Source organism: Zootoca vivipara, chromosome 15 (assembly GCF_965207765.1).
Source record: "Zootoca vivipara chromosome 15, rZooViv2.hap1.1, whole genome shotgun sequence".
Classification (NCBI taxonomy): domain Eukaryota; kingdom Metazoa; phylum Chordata; class Lepidosauria; order Squamata; family Lacertidae; genus Zootoca; species Zootoca vivipara.
Window position 1 is genome coordinate 20063522 of NC_142598.1, and position 22275 is coordinate 20085796.

The window sequence follows — 22275 nt, forward strand, 5'->3', positions numbered from 1 at the left end:
GAAAGGGATCCGGTGGGACAAAAAATAAATCGGGAAATACATCTCTTTGGAACTAATGTTCATATTTATATGCTGTTGGTAGTGATAGATACAGCAACAGTAAATAAAGGAGTGAGACTGTTTTGCCCAGGATATGTATATGCTGAAAATCAGATTCCAAATCAAAAGCTGCATTCTATAACCTGTATAAACTATGCAAATGTATGCAGTTTTGTGTAGACATTTTTGGTTTTGCAAGTAACGGAGGGGCAATGAGCTTTCTGTAGCGCACTGAAACTTCACCTACTGACCATGGGAGATATTTAGCTACCTCTCTGGTAGATGAGATTCTGTAGGCACCTGTAGTTACAAAACATAACCTGCGGGCACTAGGCCTAGTGGCCTGTCTCTTGCTTTTAATTGAAAGCTGAGGTTCTCAGGAAGCGGGATTCTGTGCCCTTTGTCACATTCTGTGCTCCCCTGGAATTGTAGTAGAGACTCCTTGGTTACAGTATATCACAGGAGCTAGTGATATACTAGATCACATACAGTGGAACCTCGGTTTATGAACACCTCGGTTTATGAATTTTCGGTTTATGAACACCGCAGACCCATCCGGAACGGATTAATTCACTTTCCATTACTTTTAATGGGAAAGTTCGCTTCAGTTTATGAACGCTTCAGTTTATGAACAGACTTCCGGAACCAATTACACCCATGTTTCAGTTTATGAACGCTTCAGTTTAAGTACTCCACGGACCCGTCTGGAACGGATTAATCCACTTTCCATTACTTTCAATGGGAAAGTTCGCTTCAGTTTATGAACGCTTCAGTTTATGAACAGACTTCCGGAACCAATTGTGTTCATAAACCGAGGTACCACTGTATATATGTTGGGTACCAGCCAATTTAAGAATAGAGGTGCTTGTGAATAGAAAATTACTACTCCATTTTGAGTTTCTTTTTACGTTATGTGGATATCTTCCAGCCAAGGATAGTGGCTCCTGGTTTGATAGCCTCTGTAAACCACCTGGGGCTGCATGTATGTGTAGAACAGAACAACTTGAAACTATGTTTTTTAAAAATTGGCTGTTTTGACAGGGTGGGAGGAGACTGAAGCCAGCTTCCCTACTCTTCTTTCTCAAAGAGGTATTTGATGGGATTCCGGCCCAAGTAGGTGGGAAACCTATGTAAAACTGTGATATGATTTCCCATCTTGCTGTGCCTACATGGACAGGCAGCTTGTCAGTCATATAAGAAGAACAAAGTGTGTATTTCTCATATTGTTGATGTGCCACAGATTACTTGCACTGATACGCATGGTCGGTAGCACTAGTAAAAACTGTAGTAGGCTACTAGCTTTTTGTGGACTTGCTTGCATGGCTGGCATGGAATCTAACTGGATCAGAGTGATACATTCAGATATTTGTTTTGGTTTAAGGATTGAATCCGCTTTCTTACTGAAACCAATCAGCTGTTAAGAGTGTTTAACTTTGGCTGCATCACTCCCTGTGCAATTGTGACCAGTCAAATATCTTTCAGGTATTGCCCCCCCCCCAATTGTATTCTGAATGTTTTACTTCCTTTTAAATGAAGATAACAAAAAACTGAAGAATACTGTCAATCATTAAATATAGTTAGGCACTGTTTAATAAAGCGTAACCAGTTTGCTATTACTGTATAGATATTTTCTTTTCATTTCTCTCCAACATACATGAGTAAAGCGTTGCTTTAAAATGTACTATCTCCAAGGTTTACATAGAACAGAGAAGTGATACGTTAAAAAATAACTTTCAAGTGCTGAATTATTCATTTTCTGAAAGGTTATCAGTAAACATAATGCAGTAATTTTTTTTTCAAGTAGATTTAGGATTGAGGAATCCCCTTGATAAATGGCTAACATTGCTGTCTGTTGATCAGATAAAATGCATAAAAACAAGCAAAAAATAATTTAAAGGTACACTTTAAAAATGCATTTTGAAACTTAACTTTCCCTTTGCTTTAGCTGACTACTACTTTAAATAATTTATTCTGCATTGTAAACAAGGAAAGAGAGCAATCCCACAAATTGCAGGGGGTGGTAGCCAGCATTAGTCATAATCAGGGTAGACCCACTGGAATTAATTGACTTGTCCATTTATATGAATGAGTTTACCCTAAGTATGACTAACGATCACAAGGTGTCATTTTTCTCCATCCTGATTGAGACTATCTGCACATGTATCCTTACATGGAGGTATAAGCCTGTGCCAACGGATTCTGCATGGATGGTGCCCTAGTCCGATCCTGGTGTGTGTGTGTGAAAAATAAATGCTGGATCCCTGCTCATCAGTTGCTTGGAATAAGGGAACAGGAACCTGGATTCAGTCCCCCTTGCCAACCAGCAAAAAGGCTACACAGCAGTCTCATGCTGTTGGACTGCAACAATAAACTGTTAGCAACAGCTAGATAAAACTGATCACTCGGCTTTTTTTAGGGGCAGTGGGCAAGAGAGAGAAAATCTCTTGAGATTAGCGGTAGAGGGTGGATATCACCATTGTGCCCTGATTGCGAACATAATAGCTAGTCACATTTGGGAGACAACATGATCTAGACTGTCCAATGGACAGCCACCATGACTATTAAAAGTTCCTAATAGATCACAGCCATCTGGAATAATGCGTGGAGACACTAGTTTTTTAAAAGGATTGGATAAAAGTCCACGAGCAATGGGTATAAAATACTCTTTAATATTCAGAGGTGAGTTTAAAAGTGTAAAAGTATCCAAGTAAGGTTGAGTTTCCTACAGGTTTCATGATTCCTCTTGCGCTGTTCTGACCACCAGAGTAGCAAAGCCACAATTAATACAGCTTTTCTGGGCTTGTACCACTTCAGACTGAAGTGGGGGAATCGCCTGAATGCTCTCCCTACATAAGCATATGCACATAGAAAAGGAGGCGTTCTGTCCAAGAGAAAGCTAGCCTGGATTCTCGATATGATAACTTTGTATGCACAGGAACTATCCAACCCTCTTCCCAATAATCCGAATGGTGCAATCCAGGCAAAACTGTGCTGTTGCTTCTATAGGTAGGGTATGAGAGGCGTTACTCCCAGCAACAAGCACTGGCAGATCTAATGCTAAGGTTTAAAAAAAAAAAGCAAAATGGGGAGAGGCATGCCTGGGCACAGTTTTATCAAGCCATTGGGGATTGCTGCAATTAAAAGCAGGCCTTTGGAGTGATTTTTGAACTGGTAATTATTGGTCTTTCTGAGAAGCTATGAGGAAAGTGAATGAAGGGGGAAATCTAGCTCTAGATAGAAAAATGTGAGCACTGTAGGCCCAGCCTTACTTAACCCCCGACACCAGAGGTGTTACATTGACCAGACTAGGGGGTGCTCCTCAGTGAATTGCCCTTGCTCTCGCTCCTGAACAACTCTTGAGTTTTCCCGAAGTAGCCAGGGCAATGGGTTTTTTAAAATGATTTTATTATGAGCAGGGCTGCTTGCGTTTCTTCAAGCCCCAGCTCCTGACATCGCAGGAGCCCAACCATTTTTTGTTTTTCAGCAACAGGTCTTAACTTTCAGGACTTAAGGAGAAGTGCTTTAAAGGTATCCCGCCAGAAGACTCACCCCCCCAGCTCCCAAAGACTCATCCCTTTGCTGTCGCAGGGCTTCACAGTCTTTGGATATTTCATGGTCAGCCCCGAGACCAGGAAGGAGAATTACGTGGATGGCAGTGCTTTGCATAGACTTGTGTGGGAATCGGCAGGCAATGGAAGATCAGGCAAAGCATTGGTTGTAGGTAACGGAGCAGAAGATGGGAAACCGTTTGAAAGAAGAGCCTTGTGATTTTGCAAAAGCGTAATCATAGAAACAGGCTCTGAACCAGATGAAATGGGGAAGGACGGAATATTCTATAAGATGAGCTGGAAATTGGATGTCTGATTTCCTTTCTGGACACTGCCCTGCAATGTCCCATGTTAATTCTGGCAACAATATTCAGTGGAACAGTGACCGAGGTTAGAAGCAACTAGTGGAAGGTTTAATTTGAGGCAACTGGAAGGAAGCCAGTTCAGAGAATTGGTCCTCAGACTATTGTTGGTTTAAGGCATGAAGTGCTCCTGGGGAAATATTATGGGTGAAGTTGGAAGATGACTGTGTATGCTGCAGATATGCTCTGGTTGCAACCTGGTCTGCTTCACAAGGCTCAAGAATGAAACATCCCTTTCAAAAGCTTGGCTTTTGAAATAAGTTCCCCTTTATAACCAAAGAAACCTACATTCCTGATTTTGCCTTTACTAACTGATTAAAGACTCCCGTTTCTTTGCTCCTTACCTCTTGAGCGCAACCATATTTGCAAAGGAAAACCCATAAAACTAAGGGAAGTGGACTTAGACATGCCCCCCCCCAACTATCATTGACCACAAGAGAGACAAAAGTAATTCGGTGTAGAATTAGCCTGCTCTGTTCAGCTCCGGGGAGGGAACAGGGAAGAGTCCTGAGCCACTTCACCTTCATGTTGCAACGGTTCGTTGCTGGACAGCCTGGACGAGTCAAAACCACCACATGGCCAAGCTCAGATGGGCACCGGGGACTTGGAAGATGCCCTCGCTGCTCCTCAATGAAGTACCGGGCACACAGGGGAGCTGCTGGAGCCTCTGCCTTCACCACTGAGACTTCCCAGAGTGACTCTAGGGCCACTTTCAAACCAGTTTGTTCTCTGGTTCGAAGAAGGTGGCTAGTAAACAAAGCACCCGTAAGAATCCCAGCGGCCTCTGCCTTCCAGAAAATGGGCACTTGAGGCAGGCAATGAGTTGCCTATAAGATCTCAAGTCCTTCTAATACAAAATCTCCCCACAGTAGTACTTGGAGGCAACCATTGTCCTGGAGTTGAACTGCCTTCCAAAGGCTGCCAAGGGACGTCCTGTCAGAACCTGCCTGAATCCATGTGAAGGTTTTTGATCTCCAGCTCCAGCTGTTTGATCTGCACGTCCCGCTGAATCATCACTTCGCGGAGCCTCCGGATTTCTTCCTGCTGCCGGTAAAACATCTGCAGCAGCTGGAAAGCAGAGGTTTCACAAGTCACTATGCTATCTATATCCACCATGATTTTTTTTAAACCGTCTGACATCTATATGAAACTATAGATCAGCGGTGGCCAAACTCGTGACTCTGGTAAGACATTTTAAGAGGCCCTGGCAGCCTCAAAGGTGAGTGCAGCTGCTAAATAGTAGTAGTAGTAGTAGTAGTAGTAGTAGTAGTAGTACAGTGGAACCTCGGTTTAGGAATTTTCGGTTTATGAACGCTGCAGACCCATCTGGAACGGATTAATCCACTTTCCATTACTTTCAATGGGAAAGTTCGCTTTAGTTTATGAACGTTTCAGTTTATGAACAGACTTCCGGAACCAATTGTGTTCATAAACCGAGGTACCACTGTAGTAGGTAGTAATAATAATAATAATAATAATAATAACAATTATTATTATTATCATCATCATCATCATCATCATCTCTGACTGGGTTGCCCCAGCTTGCGCAGTGCTGAGCAAGCCACAGCCATTGAGTGCTCCAGAAACAGGAAGGAACGCTCTGATATTTCCCAAGTGCTGGTGAAACATCCCTTTCTGTTTCCAGGGTACTCTGACCTGCTCCTAATGCTGGTGGGTTGTTTAGCCGTAGCTGTGCCAAAACCGATCCCAAGGGTATGATGGGAGAGGTTTCAGGCATCTCGCATGACAAGGGGGAAAGAACCCAGTATATAAGAGGCTTGATAATTTTACAAGTTTCCCTAAGTATGCCAAAGTTAATGAGCCTTCATTAGTAATTTTAAGATATGCAAGTTCCTCCAAAGGAGTGGTGCCCAAACCTCCCCCTGCCCCATGAACCACTTGAAAATTGGCGAGGGTCCTCGCGGACCACTAAATGATTTTTCTGCCTCCTGTAGGAATTGCAATGCACTGTGCTAGATGCTGTAGGATCTTTAATCATACTTAATTTCTTGCATTGCATTTTGTTGCATTACAGTTAGAATTCCACACTGACTTTTTTTTCTCGCTGCTCCCTCCTGCTAGCTCTTTTGTGTTGTGTTGCTAACCCTCCGCACAATATTCAATGGTCACTTCTGACGTGTCCCGCTCACCTGGATGGACCATCAGTTTCTAAGCAGGCGCTGTGCCTGCCGTCCTTAGCAGACACAACACAGACCGCATGGATGAAGTTCAGCCACAGTTTGGAAGCCCCTGCTCTGGAGTATTGAAATTATCTCAGTTCTGGGAGGTGGAATGGCTCTGTATGGGTGTGATATACGGAGACACCGGGTGAAACTGCCCCAGCTCACTCCTTGTACTGCTTTGCACACCCCGAGAAAGGGGACTTTTCCTTGCTCTGGACTCCCAGCTAGCCAATTTCCAGCTTAAGCACCCATTTTAAGCTGCTCATCTCGACTCGCCAACAAGGCTTCTTCTCTCTGTCAGACAATCATACCTCGTTTTCTGTTTTGGGCGGAGGACACTCAAAAACATCAAAGCCGTTTGACAGCCCGATTTTCCTGTCTTCTGGCCCCCTCTCCTCGGCCTTCCAGTACCCCCATCTCTCTTGCACCCTGCTTGGCTTTTCAGTGATGTCTGCCACCCTGGCCCGGAGCTGGGCAGGCTCCGTGGCTTCCAGCGTTGCCTCCTTTGCAGGGAGTGGCGGCAAAGAGTTCAAGATGACGGAGCCTGGTCTCAGAGACATCAAGATGGGGCCTGCGGGCAACAGAAAGGAGCATTTGGCACAAAGATCAGGAAGATCAGAGGATTTCAGAACAGACTCTGAAGACTCACAGAGGTTTTTAGAGCCAAGCCAGTGAATGACAGAAATAAGCAGGTTTTACTCATTCCAGTAATGAACCCTATGAGGACTGATATATTTCTGCACTAGAGAAAGTACACACGGCTAGGGCTGGGCGATATCAGAGTTTCAACATCGCGATGTATCACTAGATATAGTTCTATATTGCGATGTTGAAAAGCGGAGGGAGGAACCAGCTGCATTGGGCCTAGCCCCGTAAGGCACCAGGGCGAATCTGCCTCAGCTCTGTTGGCGGAGCAGCGGCTGTTTCACCCCAGCACCTCGCAGGGCCGAAGCCGATCTCGTTCCTCCACACACTGGGCCACTGGCAGTGGAGAAAGTCCCTCTGCCGCCAACGCCCGGCACACTGAGGGAAGAACGAGCTGCATCGGCCCCAGCAGCTCGTTCCTCAGTTTGAGGGCCAAAGTGCAATGAGCCCTCAAAGTGCAATGGGCTCTTGCCCTCAAAGCGGTCCTGGGCGATGTATCTATACATAGGTCCCCCCCCCCATTTTGCCCAATTTCTTTGCTAGGCCCAAAGAGAATAATTCTTCCATGTACCAGAGCTCCTCAGTGTCAGGAGTATGGGCAGGAGTCAGGCTCTGGGGCCTGTAGTGCTTTGCAGGACTGGGGCCTGCCTCAGCTTGTGCTGGAGAAGCTAGGAGTGGCCACTCAGGTGAGGTCTCAGCTTGTGCTGGAGAAGCTAGGAGTGGCCACTCAGGTGAGGCCTCAGCTTGTGCTGGAGAAGCAAGGAGTGGCCACTCAGGTGAGGCCACTTGATACCTCACTGCACCTGGTGGCAGGAGCTGGGAGGGATAAAAGCTCAGCATTTCCCTTCAGCTCTTTGCCACACCGACGCTATCCCTGCCTGGTTGCCTCTGGCCTCTTGCTCCTTGCACCCTTGCCTTGCCGACGCCTTGATCCTCGCCCCTTGGACCCTTGCCTTGCCGACGCTTTGCTCCTTGGACCCTCGCCTTGCCGACCCCTTGATCCTCGACCCTTGGACCTTTGCCTTGCCGACGCCTTGCTCCTTGACTCCCAGACCTTCGCCTCTGCCTTGCTCCTTGACCCTGCGACTGCCTGCTGCTGGACCCTCAGCCCTGCACCTGTTCCTGCTTCTACACCACCATCTTGCCTCTGGTCCCAGCGTCCTCAGCCAGGGCTTCAACCGCCCGCCAACCAGACCGTGACATTCAGTGAGCTAAGCAGGAAAGTCAATCCAGGCCTTCTAGGCCTCTGCTACTGCATGCAACTCCCAAGAAGGACTGAAGCCTTGGAGACTTGAAGAGACTCAAGCCTTAAGAGACGGTCTCAGGTGATCATTAGACATTCACTGCAGCAGCGCAGGACCTACGCTTCTGTAGCTTCATGTCTCAACGTCGCTCATGCTTAAAGCAGGGGCAGGGAATCTCCAGACCATGAGCCAAATTTGGCAATGCTAGCCCTCCTTTGGCCCACGAGGCCGTTTTCCCTAAACCACATCTGCCTGCCCGATACCTGTCATCCACTGATGTCCAGTCTTGGGTAGGTATCAATATGGCTACAAAGGAACAACTCAATGATGAGCTCCTTAGCGGGAGCAAGGTGTGCTCATACTACCATTCAGCTGATGGGCAGGGGAGCATACCTTTCATAGAATTGTAAAGGGTCACGAGGGTCATCTAGTCCAACCCCTTGCAATGAAGGAACGTTTTGCCCGACGTGGGGTTCGAAACCACAACCCTGAGGTTAAGAGTCTCATGCTCGACTGACGGAGCTATCCCAGCAGTCTCCAGATACACCAGGCAGGAGGTGGGGAGGGCAGTGAGAAATATGGGAGGTTGCCGCTTGTACGCAGGGTCCCCGCTCAAACCTAGCAATGCTCCTACAGGTGTGTCCCTCACCTGATCCTCTAGGTCTGCCGTTAACACGATGCAGACCAGAGAGAGGAGGACATCGTTTTGGTTCAGGCCCTTTGGGTCCCACTGACCTTTATTACTGCCGCTTAGCCATTCTTGTGCCGTCAGGGCTGGCTGGGCTCCAGCTGTCATCGGGTAGATGTCTTCCTGGTACGATTCAGACTGCAGAGAGAAACCAGAGCACACTAGCTTACATCTGGCAGGTGCCCCACCCCCCCACCCCAAAGCAGCCCTGCTTAGAAGCCGCCCAGCGAAAACCAGGAGAGATTCACTCACCCGACGCGGAACTATCATAGACACCGGCTCTATCAGGTACTTGGCCGGGATCAGTTTGTAGAATCGGAAGATCTCGCAGGAAGAGACATCAAGACCCCTCTTTGGCATGAAACCTAAGGACCGGGGAAGGGTGGAGAAGTGTTGTGGCAGTGTGAAACTAGACATGCCATAACACTGCTAATAAAACTGGCAATTACCACAATCCCGTTATGCAAATCTGTGGTGTGACTGCATTCAGAATACTGTGAACAGATCTCGCCATCTGACCTCCAAAAGCTGGAAAAGGTTCAGAGAAGTGCAGCCGAAATGATCGAGTTACAGGTAGGTAGCCGTGTTGGTCTGACGTAGTCGAAACAAAGTAAAAATAATAAAAATTCCTTCCAGTAGCACCTTAGAGACCAACTAAGTTTGTCATTGGTGTGAGCTTACGAAAAATTAAATTCACCCCCTAAAATGACATGCCCTACTCATTTCCTCCTCCTTCACTTTCTCCTTGAGAGAGCAGACATCCTTTGTGTCTGTCCTGCTGAAACACAAGAGCAAGCATGGCTCAGGGCACCTTAGACACACAGAACTAGGATCTTTTCTGTCAAACATGCATTTCCTGTAATAAAAGTAACTTTCTTATTTTCCTAAACTCAGAGTCTCCATGTATCTTAACATACATCCAGGGCAAAGTGTGCTCTTCGAACAGAGATTCAGTATTAACTTCAAACTTCTGCTGAGCGTTTTAACTAGAAAATGCCAACGGCTACAACCTCCTCCTCTGCAGTTGGGAGGCTGTTTAAAGAGACTGAGGATTCGGCTGGGCTATAGCCAAGCAATCCCTCCCCTTTGCACCCCCAGAGAAGGAGGTCTGTTAGTTGGAACAGAAAATGGTCGCTCTATGGTGCAGTTGCAAATTCAGATGGAAGCTTCATGAACGCCATGTGTTTAAAGCCCAGTTAAAAGACACTGCTTCCCCCCTGGGAACTCTGCCGAGAACTGTAGCTTTGTGAAGAGCTGAACTACAGTTCCCAGGCTTCTTTTGGGGGGGAGCCTTGTATGCTTTGTACACAGCTAAAGAGTGGGGGGGGGAGAGAAAAGAAAGGCCTCTTAGAACGGTATTTTTGAACAGCCTGAAGTAAAGCAATAGTTCTCTGTTGAAATTCCCTCGGTGGCAAAAGGGAAGCGGTGAAAGGAAGAACCTCAGCCACATTGCACAGCTGTGACAAAACTGAAGGGAAGGAGGAACAGACCGAGGCCCGTTATCTTCCCATGACCAGCTGCCTCTTGCCGTATCAGTTGTTCACGGGCACCCCTTTATCGCACATCACCAGCAAAGAAAATGGCTGCAAGCTCACCGATTCCTTTCTGGGGCAAAGGAGAGCGGTATTCCATCAGGTAATTTAGGTATGGCTTCTCCGAACTGATCTCGTAGTACCTGATGTTCCCGTCGCCCTAGAGATAATGTGAGAGACAAGAGGGCAGTGTTGTATCCAAGAGAAGGGTGTGCTTGGCTCCCTGACACACCATTTGGGGGAAGAGATTTCATGGCCCCCAGGGGGTCGACTTGACATTTTAGCTAAAGAATCCTGCCACCGTTCTTAACTCGCTCAAATGCCCGTCCCATGTGGAGAGCGGTTTCAACGGCCAGATATGGGAATCTACTTCTTGCGCAAGTTTTATTTATAGTCTTGCCCACATACTTAAAGACTCTGTAGCAAGGGCAAGAACTCACCTTGCCCAGTACATACAGCATGTGCGTGTCCGAGTCATAGAAAGGAAACAAGAGACCCGAGGAACCGTCCACATCCTCCTCTACTAAAGGCACGGAAAGGTCACCCTGCGTGAGGAAACCAGAAACTAGAGCTATAAAGTGGCAAAACACAACAAGAACAACAAATGCAGTTCAAGGAGGATTTAGAGCAGGGGCCGCCAACTTTTGGGGGCGACTGGGCACATAGGGCGTTTGCACCAGTCACAAAATGGCTGCTGTGGGGGCCCGGCATAAAACAAAATGGCTGCCACATCTAAGAGAGCAGGGGAAGTGACACAAAATGGCGCAGGCACGCCGTGCACCACAGCCACTGCTGTGCTCTCTCACAGAGAGAAGCCCTTTGCACATCTCTGTTCATAATTGCTTTTATTTATTTATTTGCTTGCTTGCTTGCCGTCCACCTGGCTGGGTTGCCCCAGCCATTCTGGGTGGCTCCCAACAAAAAAATAGTAAAAGCACAATACAACATCACAAACTAAAAACTTCCCTTCAGATATCTTTTGAAAAGCACATAGCAGTTTATCTGTCTGACATCTGCTGGGACGCTGCACACACACTATATTTGAATGAGCTTTAAAGATTTAGTGTGTGCACACAGCCTAAACAGCAGAGAGAGACAGAGCTAAAAAGTTGATCTGTGATGGAACCATTAGCATGGCGAGTGCTTGCTGTGGTTTGCTGAGCAACTCACCTGATCCCATAGTGCAATTTGCCTGTTGTTCCACCTGGATGTCCCCGTGGAGAGCAGCTTTTTCATGTTTCCTAGAAACAAAACTTTATTCACTCTGTGAGACTTGTTGTTTGCTTCCTGCAAGAAGACACGGCGTGTTACTCAGAGGAAATCAAGCACACCAAATGCTGCTTTTTTCAGTGAAACTCATCTGCACTTGCCTATTGTCTGAAGTTTTGAAAACCCTCCACCATCAAAATTCACAGCATTTGCTTATCTCCCTGTACAGCTGATGCAGCAATACAGTGGTACCTTGGGTTAAGAACTTAATTCGTTCTGGAGGTCCGTTCTTAACCTGAAACTGTTCTTAGCCTGAGGTACCACTTTAGCTAATGGGGGCTCCTGCTGCCGCCACTCCGCTGCTGTGCAATTCCTGTTCTCATCCTAAAGCAAAATTCTTAACCCGAGGTACTACAGTATTTCTGTGTTAGCAGAGTCTGTAACCTGAAGCGTCTGTAACCTGAAGTGTCTGTAACCTGAGGTACCACTGTACCATAACTTACAAATTTAATCCGTTCCGAACGGACCTTCGTAAGTCGAAAAAAAGTAAGTTGAAGCCAATGGGGGGGATTAAAAAAATCCGTAAGTCGAAAAAATCCTATCTAAACCGCATCCAAAATGGCAGACGGAACTCTGTTCGTAACTCGAAACATTCGCAAGCCGAGTCATTTGTAAGTCGAGGTACCACTTTATATGATTTGGAAGCCATACCAGACTAATTTAAGGTAGGACTGTCAAGGCAGGGCTTGTCAGGCCTCTTTGGGAACACCAGTGTGCTCCTGGGGAACAATCACATTACACACCAACTGATGAATCATCTGAGGTAGAAAACTACATAGAGTACTGTCCTCTTAAAGGCTTCACTTGCATATTCCGCTTAAATCAGCAGCGTGTACCACAGGCCTTGGGACACAGAAACACCTTACAGGCGCAACGATGAGGGTAACTGGGAATCAGGATCCCAGGTAGATAAGTGACAGGAGCAAGCCAGTAGTAAATCACACCGTGCCTGTTGGAGTTAACTCTCTATTAGCAAGAATAGGATCTGCACAGACTTGGCTGAGCGTCAGCAGCTCATCCCCGGTAGCCCTTGCCCCATGGATCAATTGCCCAGACTAAAGGTTCCTGTCTCCCCACAGCCGTCTATGTCTCCTTTCCAGGTTCCCCCGCAAAAAACAATCGGAGACTGCACCTGCATGCCTTGTTTTCCCCACTTCATGCCTCTTCTGGTTCTGGGAGACCAGGGAGGAGGGTAGATTGTTGCAGCGCAAGGGGAAGACATCCTTGCTTCTTCCCCAGCTTGACTCGTCTCTGCCTCTTGACCTCCCACTCACCAGCTTCCACTTCTAATCCTGGACTTCTCTCAGCCACAGACTGTCTTAGCACACTAAGCCGTTACCCCTTTAGCTTCTGACACCAGCTCTTACCAATCTTCTCCCTCTGATCACTCGCCGTCGTCCCACCACTCCCTAACCTCTGAGCCTTCTTCCCCAGTGGGTTCCTCCCACTATTCCTCTTGAGTCCAACCAGTCCAGGACAATGCATCAGGCTGGATGCTGAATAAGGAGGGGGTACTTTAGAAATGAATGGCCCATGGCTGACTTCTGCCTCCCTCGAAATGTGGTGATTATGGTGCAAAATAATGGGCGAAGCCCCAAGGTGACCTTCGGGGAGGGACGTTGGGCCCACCAATCCATCTAAACTTGATTGATACTCCTCCCCACCTGACAGATAAGGTAACTGCAAGCAGTCAAGTGAATGTCATGGACGGCAGCCGAGTCACCTACCCACTCCTAAACTGCCTATTTCAAGCTAGGTTGACGGCCCATCAGATGAGAAAAAGGGTTCTGATTCCAGTTCAGAATCAATTCATCATTATTCAGGAGCAGGAGAAGCTAACTTTGAAAGTGTTGCCCAGCTGCAGAACAGAAGAAGGCTGTAAACGCCAGCAGGTCTGGTTTGTGTCCCCAGATGTAAACCTGGTGTAGGATCTAAGCCAGATCTTCTGCGCTAGACCCTGCTGTTTCAGAGGAAGATGGATCTCACCTTCTGACATGCAGACCTATCCTTCTCCTGTGCACAGGAGAGAACATCCTTTTAGCCATCTAAAACAAAGAGCAAGCGGTCTTCCCGCGTGGCGCTTAATCAATCTCGCCAGCCCTGCGTACCTGTAAGACAGTTCCTGCTCGTGGGTCAATGACCCTTATTCTCCTGTCCCTGCAGGCCGTGGCTAAGAGGCTCCCATCTGTGTTGAACGACATGGAAAGAATGACGTCCGTGTGGAAGTGGATTGTCTTCACCGGGGTCTGAATTACAGACTCTTTGGTGTCAAGGTTCCATATCATGATCTGAAGGCAAAAGAGAGGTGCATTCGTGAATGTTTCCCCAGCTCTCCAACCATAGTGCAGACAACGCACAAAAAGAACAATGAAACGACTACTCCCAACGCTATGCAATTTAGACAAATTGCACACAGCACGTTTCCATGATTTCCCCTGTTCAGCTTGACTGGGCATAATTTATGCAGCTTCTGCTAGTCACGGGGAAGGACAGGCGGCTGCATGGGGTGGAAATGCTCCAACCCATGAACACTGAAAACTATATCCACAATGAATCTGGCTTGCGAAGTTTCAGGAGGCATTGCCACCCACTTTTACTTCATTTCTTTGCAACCACTAAGGACTAGGAAATCCCAATTTGTTGCTGGCTTTGATGAAAATTGAGGTTCTTATTTGGCACGGATAATTCAGTTGGTGCTAATAATGCCAAGGTTACAGGTTTGATCCTTATGCGGGACAGCTGCATGTTCCTGCATTGCAGGGATTGGACTAGATCAGGCATCCCCAAACTTCGGCCCTCCAGATGTTTTGGACTACAATTCCCATCATCCCTGACCACTGGTCCTGTTAGCTAGGGATCATGGGAGTTGTAGGCCAAAACATCTGGAGGGCCACAGTTTGGGGATGCCTGGACTAGATGATCCTCAGGGTCCCTTCCATCTCTATAATTCTGCGCCTGAATTCTGCAACCAATACCATATTCTGTGGTCTTGCAGAACTGTGGCATATTTATTTGCAATTCAGGCTTATATGCCGCTTTGCACAAATAACAACAACATGCCACCTCCCTACACACAAACACACACATACACATATAATTTAAAAGAAACAAGTTGTGGGAACATCCTGCTAGGCAATCCTGGGCCAGCTTATTCATTGCCCCCCCTCCGCATTGTCCCCCTTTCTCTCTGTTCTCTATGCATGCTGGGAATAGACTGTGGCCACCATGTTTTGGAAGGCAGGAAATAACTATGAGGCAAAATCCTCTCACTGTGGCAGAGACTTATAACCTCTCATTCATTTCACACACCTCAGATACTCTGCCCAAGCCCCCCCCCCCATGGAAGCAGAATAGAACAACAGCAGGTTGATGTTTGAAATGAAGGTTCACAAGACCCCGACTCACTTTGTAATCATAGCCAGTGCTGAAAAGGATGTTGCTTGCGGTTGGGTGCCATTCGATGAGTCCCACCCTCCGCGAATGACCAATGAGCTCCTTCTGTGCATCTGTGATGCTTTTTGTGAGTAAGTGGTGAGGAATGTTCCAGACTTTAACCTAAGAGACACGGGAGTGCAGAGTCTTTAAAGTCAGCAAGTCAGCTCCGTTAATCAACACCTGCCCGTTAGCAGCAGCAATCAGGACTAATAAGTCTTAATCAGCAGTTGAGGGTGAAGGAATGTGAGATGGGGAGATGGTTTGCAGGGGGTGGCAGAGGGGCAGGATCAATGCACACCCAGTGCATATCCAACCCTCAAACTCCAGGACTCCATCCTGTCCCTTGGGTTTCCGCCATGCGGGCCACCAAGAGTCTATGCACAAACAAAGGTAACACCAAGAGAGATGTTCCACCTGCACAGTGAAAGTTGTGCTTTCCATTGACCAAAAACGGGGGGGGCGGGGCGGGGTATCTAATCTGTCTCAATTCCTGCACTACCACTTTAGGGTGGAAGCGCCAAATCAGGCTCTTAAGAAGTGCCCCACTCAACTGAAGTATTTATTTGCGTTTCCCACCCTGCCTCCAAAGAATGGCATTCTGGCCTCACAACAACCTTATGAATCCAGTCAAGTTAAACCTGGCTCTAACATCCCAACATCACCTTATTACTTTATCCGCTGTCCCTTGGAACCTTCCTAGCAAATGACGACGCCTTTAGAACTAGTGTAAACATGTTGCTGCCTGGTCTCCATCATCATCATCAAAAACACCTTGATGTCTTATGCGCTTCTACCTCTCTCTTGAATTCTGAATCACTAACCAGTGTTACGCTCGCACCAGCATTTTCAGTGTGGTTATATCCACTCTACAGCAGGCAACCACAACCGGAAACATATTTGCCGGCTTTGGTTTGAGCTAACCATGGTTAGAACAAGTGCTGACTTAACACTAACTATAGCAATGAAAGGAAAGGGGAAGAAGGTGAGCCTATGGGATAATCCCGATCTTCTAAGCATAGTTAGGAAACTGGGGCAGCATTCTGTCTGCACCTGACAGGGGTTATATCGCTCCAGAGGTTCCCGAAACTTACAGTGGTATCTTCAGAGCACGAGGCTATTACAAAGTCGTCGAAAGGGTTCCACTTGATGTCTAAAACATTCCCTTTGTGCCCACAGATGCGAGGGTAATGCGGGTCAAGTTTTCCTGTCTGGAAACAAACAGAAAGATTTAGTTCCCAAACGGCAACGTCTCTGATAAGGCCTGTCAATCGACACAAAGCACAACAGAACTCCCCAGTGTGTCTTGTCCTTCATGGTTTTATCTTGATCCCTTAATGTATCTGTCTCTTAGAGCCATTTCCTACCCATATTAAACCACCAGTATCAACAGTTGCCATAACTTGATTGTGTTCCTTTTTGCAGGGTTTAGATGCAAACTACATAGACTAGGGGCTCCTCAAGATTATGTGTTTATTGAGCAGCCATCCTGAGTTGCTTGCACAGAGTACTGTGGAAATTAGACTCATCCAGTCTTTATTGAGCATTCATTCTGATTTGCTTGTGTGGGGTGTTTATACGTCTTCTTGTGAATCATGCATTCGTCCCACACTTTTCATTGCCTTTCTCTGTCACTTTCCTAACTGCAAAAAGTCGTCTGCTGCTGCTTTTTTAAAAAGTGGATTCTTCTTCTAGGGTGACAAGAGTGCACTGATCCATGTTACTTCTGCAATCCTAAATTTCTCGTATGCACTTGAATCCCTCCCACAAAATACTGATAACCTGGAAGCAATCCAGTAGGGAAGGACTGAAAACAAAGGACATACAAATTTAGGGTGAAGAAAAACGTATTTTAGAGCAGCCAAGCCAGTCTGAGAATGCCCACACTTTAATGTTTAACACATACACATATATTTTTCTCTCCTAAGGCAAGCTTTCTGCCAGTTTCCAGAACAGTTGATTTGAAATGGAGCTGTGGGTGGTGCCTATTGGCTAGTTTCTGTGACGCCACAAATGCCACCCCTCCCCCCCCAATTCTTGATTTACTTCCACAACTTTTTTTTTAACATTTGAGAGTTTGTTTTGTTTTGTTTTTTGGATGGTGAAGGATGGACATTTAAATGAATAACCATGTATGTGTGGCTTAGGGGGAAAGACAGACCTGATGTTTGAAGGAAGAGGGGAAATGATAACAAATTAAGCATGGAACCAGCTGGGATATATTCTGTAATGGCTGGGTTGCAAAGCTAGATTAAGAACCTGCAGGGCAAAGGATGTTGGTCATAATATTATGATTGAGGAATGGGAAAAAATGTGGCATGAGAATATCAAGTTTACTGCGTGTAGTTTATTAAAGGAAAATTTAATGAAGATGATGTATAGATGGTATCTTACACCAGTAAAATTAGCAAAGATTTATCATAACCATGATAATAAATGTTGGAGATGTAAGAAAGAAGAAGGTTCATTTTACCACATGTGGCGGACGTGTCCACTAGTGAGTGACTTCTGGAATAAGATTTATAATGAACTTAAGAAAGTGTTGAAAAACACATTTGTTAAGAAACCAGAAGCATTGCTAGTGGGCATTGTCGGGAAGAAGATTCCAAAGAAGAATGTTTCTTTTTTTATGTACAGTATGCTACGACAGCGGCTAGACTTTTGATTGCCAAGAACTGGAAATTACAAACACTACCAACGATCGACGATTGGCAGATGAAGATGATGGAGTTTATGGAATTAGCTGAGATGACCGGAAGAATCCGCAACCAGGGAGAGGAAGCGATGGAAGAAGAATGTATTTTATTTTAAAAAAACATGCTAAAGTAGCATATTAGATCAGAAATTAAGTTGTAAATAGACTGTGGAATTTAGGAATGTGTTATATGAAAGGGAGAAAATAAGATTATACAAGGTGATTAAAATGAGTTAGAATTTGCTAAGTATAAATGTGTTAAAGAACCACAGGGAGGGGAACCCGAGGAGGTCCCATTATACTATGTGAAGTGATATAAGAATTTTTGCTTTATTTTTATCTGTTTTTTCTTTTTTCTTGTCTTTTTTCTTGTTCTAATCCTTTATATATTGTTGTTATTTTTGTGAAAATTCTAATAAAAAATATTATAAAAAAAGAACCTGCAATAATTGCACCTTACATGTGTTTTCAAATACTGCCCAGAAACAGCAAAGAAGAGAGGCTCTTGCACATGAATTTCCTTCATCACAAGCAGTATGAATGTGGTTGTGCACCAAGATCACATCTGGGTTGTGATGTGCAACCCTGCTTGCAACACACACTGAGGATGGGAAGCGTATTTCCATTTGCATCACAACATAAATAGGAAATGCAAATTTCCAACCGCTGTCGTGGGCTGGGCATACCTTTTTGCTGTGCCTCTATCTGGACTCGAGTCTTAAAATGGCCTCTTAACCTTACAGAGAGCTGAGCTAAAATATAATTTTCTTATTGTATATATTTTCACCACAAGGGGTCTGTAGCAGACAGGTGTTTTGAGGGGCACTGTAAAGGTTAGAGAGGATTGCACTAAATATTTAAGTAAGATTCTGTTGTTGCAGACCACGGTCCTTTGGATTATAACATATATCTATTACATAAAGGAAACACAGGTGACGTGTGGCTGTTTGGAGGACCAAGTTAATACTACACTCACTTTCGGTCACACTGGTATACATACAGCCCCCATAGGTTTCCCCCAGGGTGAAAAATGGTTAGTAACCCCGTCTTAAAGGGGCAATAACCAATTAAGAGTGCATCTGGAGAATATATAAATAACTATATTGTAGTTGCATGAAAACGCGAGCAGGATTTGAAATATGAGCAAGAGAAGAAATACATTTAAGGCTAATAACGTAGGTTGTACATATGGAGAGGTATAAGTTAAAATATGCAACGTTAAAGGATAAACACAGAACCCCATGGAGAGAGGGATGGGAAGTCAATGGATAAATTAAAGGTATTGTTGATGGTAAAGTATGAAAGCTTTTGAAAACAAATTACATCTTTTTTTTTAAAAGAGTGCTTTTTGGCATAGTTGTTCACTCCAATCACCCTGTAAATGTGTTGTCCAAAGCCATCCCCAGAACTACATACATTCACAAAAGGAAGCATTCATGACTTTGTCCTGGATGACGACCTTTTGGCTCTTCCTGTAGCTTTTATCACCACCATCTTTAGTACAAGAATTGGTGGCAAGTGGTTTAAGTCCTCAGTCTGGCCCCCAGTAGGGACCCTCTCCTAAAAATATGACTTTCTCTTATGAAAACCAATACATCTGCAAAGGGCTCACCAGGCAACTCGGGATGCGTGGGAAAGGCAAAGGGGCTCTTTAAGCCCCCTTCAACCTGCATCAACAGCAACAGCAGGCTCTTCCAGAGTCCTGGTGTTTGTATGGGCAGGAGGGGGGGGGAAGGTCCCAGACAATTCTTCTGCAACTCAACAGGGTGTGAGCCGCAAGCAAAATGAACAGTGATGCAGTGCAAAAGGAAAGGAAAGGAAAATGATGCAGTGCAAAAGGAGTTTATACGGGGTTTGTATGTGCATGTGTGTAAATGAGCCTTTTGCCCTTTGTTCTCAATTCACGAGACAGAGTGAGTCAGTAGATGAAGCCAATCCTGTTGGCCTTTCAATCCCTTTGGTTTTCAACCAGGGTGGCACCCTGGGGTGCCTTGAATGAGGGTCAGGGGTGCTGTGGGCTACCCTGGCATCTTTCCCTCTTTCCTTCCCTCCAGCGTGGTGCAGTGGTTAAGAGCGGTAAGACTCGTAATCTGGGGGACCGGGTTCGCGTCTCCACTCCTCCACATGCAGCTGCTGGGTGACCTTGGGCTAGTCACACTTCTCTGAAGTCTCTCAGCCCCACCCACCTCACAGAGTGTTTGTTGTGGAGGAGGAAGGGAAAGGAGAATGTTAGCAGCTTTGAGACTCCTTCGGGTAGTGATAAAGCGGGATATCAAATCCAAACTCCTCCTCTTCTTCTTCCCTCCCTCCTCTGATGCCCTCTCGCATCTCTGCCTCTTAAAGGCTTGCCCAGCTGTTTGTTGCAGCAGCTCTGGCTACAAGCTCCGCAGGCGAATGGTGCCTCTGGGGATGGCTGGGGGGTGCTTCACAGGCCCCAGTGGGGCAGTGTGAGGAGGCACCTCTCACAGACCAGGGGCGGCAGCTGCGGCTGCCCAGAGGACTCCCAAGGAGAGGGGAGAGGAGGCTGAGGGAACACTCCACGAGGGAGGGTGTTCGAAAAAGGGTGAGAGGCTGCCAGCTCTGCAGGCAAGGGGTGACATAACTGGGATCCTGAGCCCCACAGGGGTGCCACTAGAGAGCCGTGGGCTCAAAGAGGTTGAATACCTCTGCCTTACTCCATTCAAAAGATGTCCCTCTGTTAAAATGAATGGGCCATTCGTTTTTAGGAGGTTCCACCGCCCACCGAGACATACAAACACACAAAACCAGCTATACCTGACAACCCTGGGTGGCACTTACCTGATTTACTGGTATTACAATAAAGGCTCCTCCGCCGGCACATTCGGTCACAACAGCAACGAAATGCGGGTTCACAGCGCAGAAGTGATTGTCGTGAACACTGCGGGTGATAGGCACACAGTCATAGCACTTCTCCTTGCTGGCTGCCTTGCCGTAAACATGGCGGAATTTTGAACTCCGGTACTGAGGGGACCATGACATCTGCAGTGAACACAGGGAACGGAACCGTGAAGCCACCAGACCGTCTGAGATTTCAGACTCAAGTGAGGACACTCTTGTATATGTAAGGTAAAAGGTAACGGGCCCCTGGACGGTTTAAGTCCAGTCAAAGGCGACTATGGGGGTGCGGCACTCATTTCGCTTTCAGGCCGAGGGAGCCGGCGTTTGTCCGCAGACAGCTTTCCGGGTCATGTGGCCAGGATGGCTAAACCGCTTCTGCCGCAACGGGACACTGTGGCGGAAACCAGAGCGCACGGAAAAGCTGTTTACCTTGCCGCTGCAGTGGTAACTATTTATCTAATTGCACTGGTGCGCTTTTGAACTGCTAGTATGTATATGTATTTATCTACATCCCAGCAAACCCTCGGTGAGTTAGGGGCTTCCCCTGCATGCAAAGACTGGCTCTGGTGGATTGAGCAGACGGGACTAATCGCGGGTCCAAAGGTCAAGAACAGGCACCCCCAAACTGCGGCCCTCCAGATGTTTTGGCCTACAACTCCCATGATCCCTAGCTAACAGGACCAGTGGTCAGGGATGATGGGAATTATAGTCCAAAACATCTGGAGGGCCGAAGTTTGGGGATGCCTGGTCAAGAAGGTGGTTTCTACACAAGTTGTGGAGGGAAGTGAGAGGCAGGTGGGGCTTGTCAACCTTAGAAAGCAGCCCATCTAGGAGAAGGAAAATTCTGATTCTAAACCTCTACCACTTTGTGGGCTATTGGGGGAAGAAAAGGCTGTGGAGTAAACCCTACTCCATAAAGTGGTGGGATATACGCCTCCTTCTGGCAACTCCTGCAGCCAAGCTGGTGCCAAGCATATTGCTCTGCTGTCCTTTGGACCACATCAGTGAGGGCTGAGAGGTCTTGTTGTCTGGGCAGCCCAGGACCTCCAGACACACTGCCAAGGCTTGCGCCCCATGGACCATAGCACGCCAGGCACTCCTGTCTTGCACTGCATCCCGCAGTTTGGTCAAACTCATGTTCGTAGCTTCGAGAACACTGTCAAACCATCTTGTCCTCTGTCGTCCCCTTCTCCTAGTGCCCTCAATCTTTCCCAACATCAGGGTCTTTTCCAAGGATTCTGGACTAAACGACCAAACAACAACAACAACAGAGTACATGTACCAAACTAAATTAGCAGGGCAAAGGGGAGCAGTGATCTGAGGTAGAAAATTTCCCATTTCATAAGTTCATTAGTAACAATGAATTCCAATTACAAATGCAGTGTTAGGCCGCCTTGGCAGTTTCAAAGCTTTTAGCTTTGGCTGCTAAAACAAGGAAAACAATCATGCTAAATTAGATCATTCTCCAGGACATCAAACGATTCCCCAATGCAAACTACCCTAAATTTTTCCAATTCAACATTTTCTAGAAAACCCACATCATCATTGAGGAGACAGGCATACTATTAAACTCTTTCAATAGTGCCCCCCCCCCACACAAACAGCTTCCTCTTGGCTTCACAATCAGAATAAGATGAAAATGCCAGCAGACAACTTATTCTCCTATCATCTGTCATTGCAGTGATTTTTTTTTAAAAAAACAAAACTTTAGAAAGCTCAAAACTGCTCTGGGGATTGGAGAAGAAGAGGCTTCTTGATGACATCATGGGTGCCAGCCAA

The 22275-nt window shown here is 46.4% G+C and overlaps 1 protein-coding gene across 2 annotated transcripts in view; it reads right to left on the bottom strand.

The window, feature by feature from the left end:
* Positions 1-1611: 1611 nt before the first annotated feature.
* The window catches only part of CORO2A (coronin 2A), a 59777-nt gene continuing 39113 nt past the window's right edge, over positions 1612-22275 (bottom strand). For both annotated transcript variants that reach the window (XM_035097497.3, XM_035097498.3), the window contains exons 2-12: positions 20437-20637; positions 16037-16153; positions 14916-15065; positions 13619-13798; positions 11412-11528; positions 10682-10786; positions 10305-10401; positions 8962-9074; positions 8757-8847; positions 6444-6703; positions 1612-5017 (exon numbers count right to left, since the gene is read on the bottom strand). In XM_035097497.3, coding sequence (XP_034953388.1) covers positions 4886-5017; positions 6444-6703; positions 8757-8847; positions 8962-9074; positions 10305-10401; positions 10682-10786; positions 11412-11528; positions 13619-13798; positions 14916-15065; positions 16037-16153; positions 20437-20637 — 1563 coding nt within the window. In that variant the 3' untranslated portion in view covers positions 1612-4885. The remainder of the gene's footprint in view (positions 5018-6443; positions 6704-8756; positions 8848-8961; positions 9075-10304; positions 10402-10681; positions 10787-11411; positions 11529-13618; positions 13799-14915; positions 15066-16036; positions 16154-20436; positions 20638-22275) is intronic.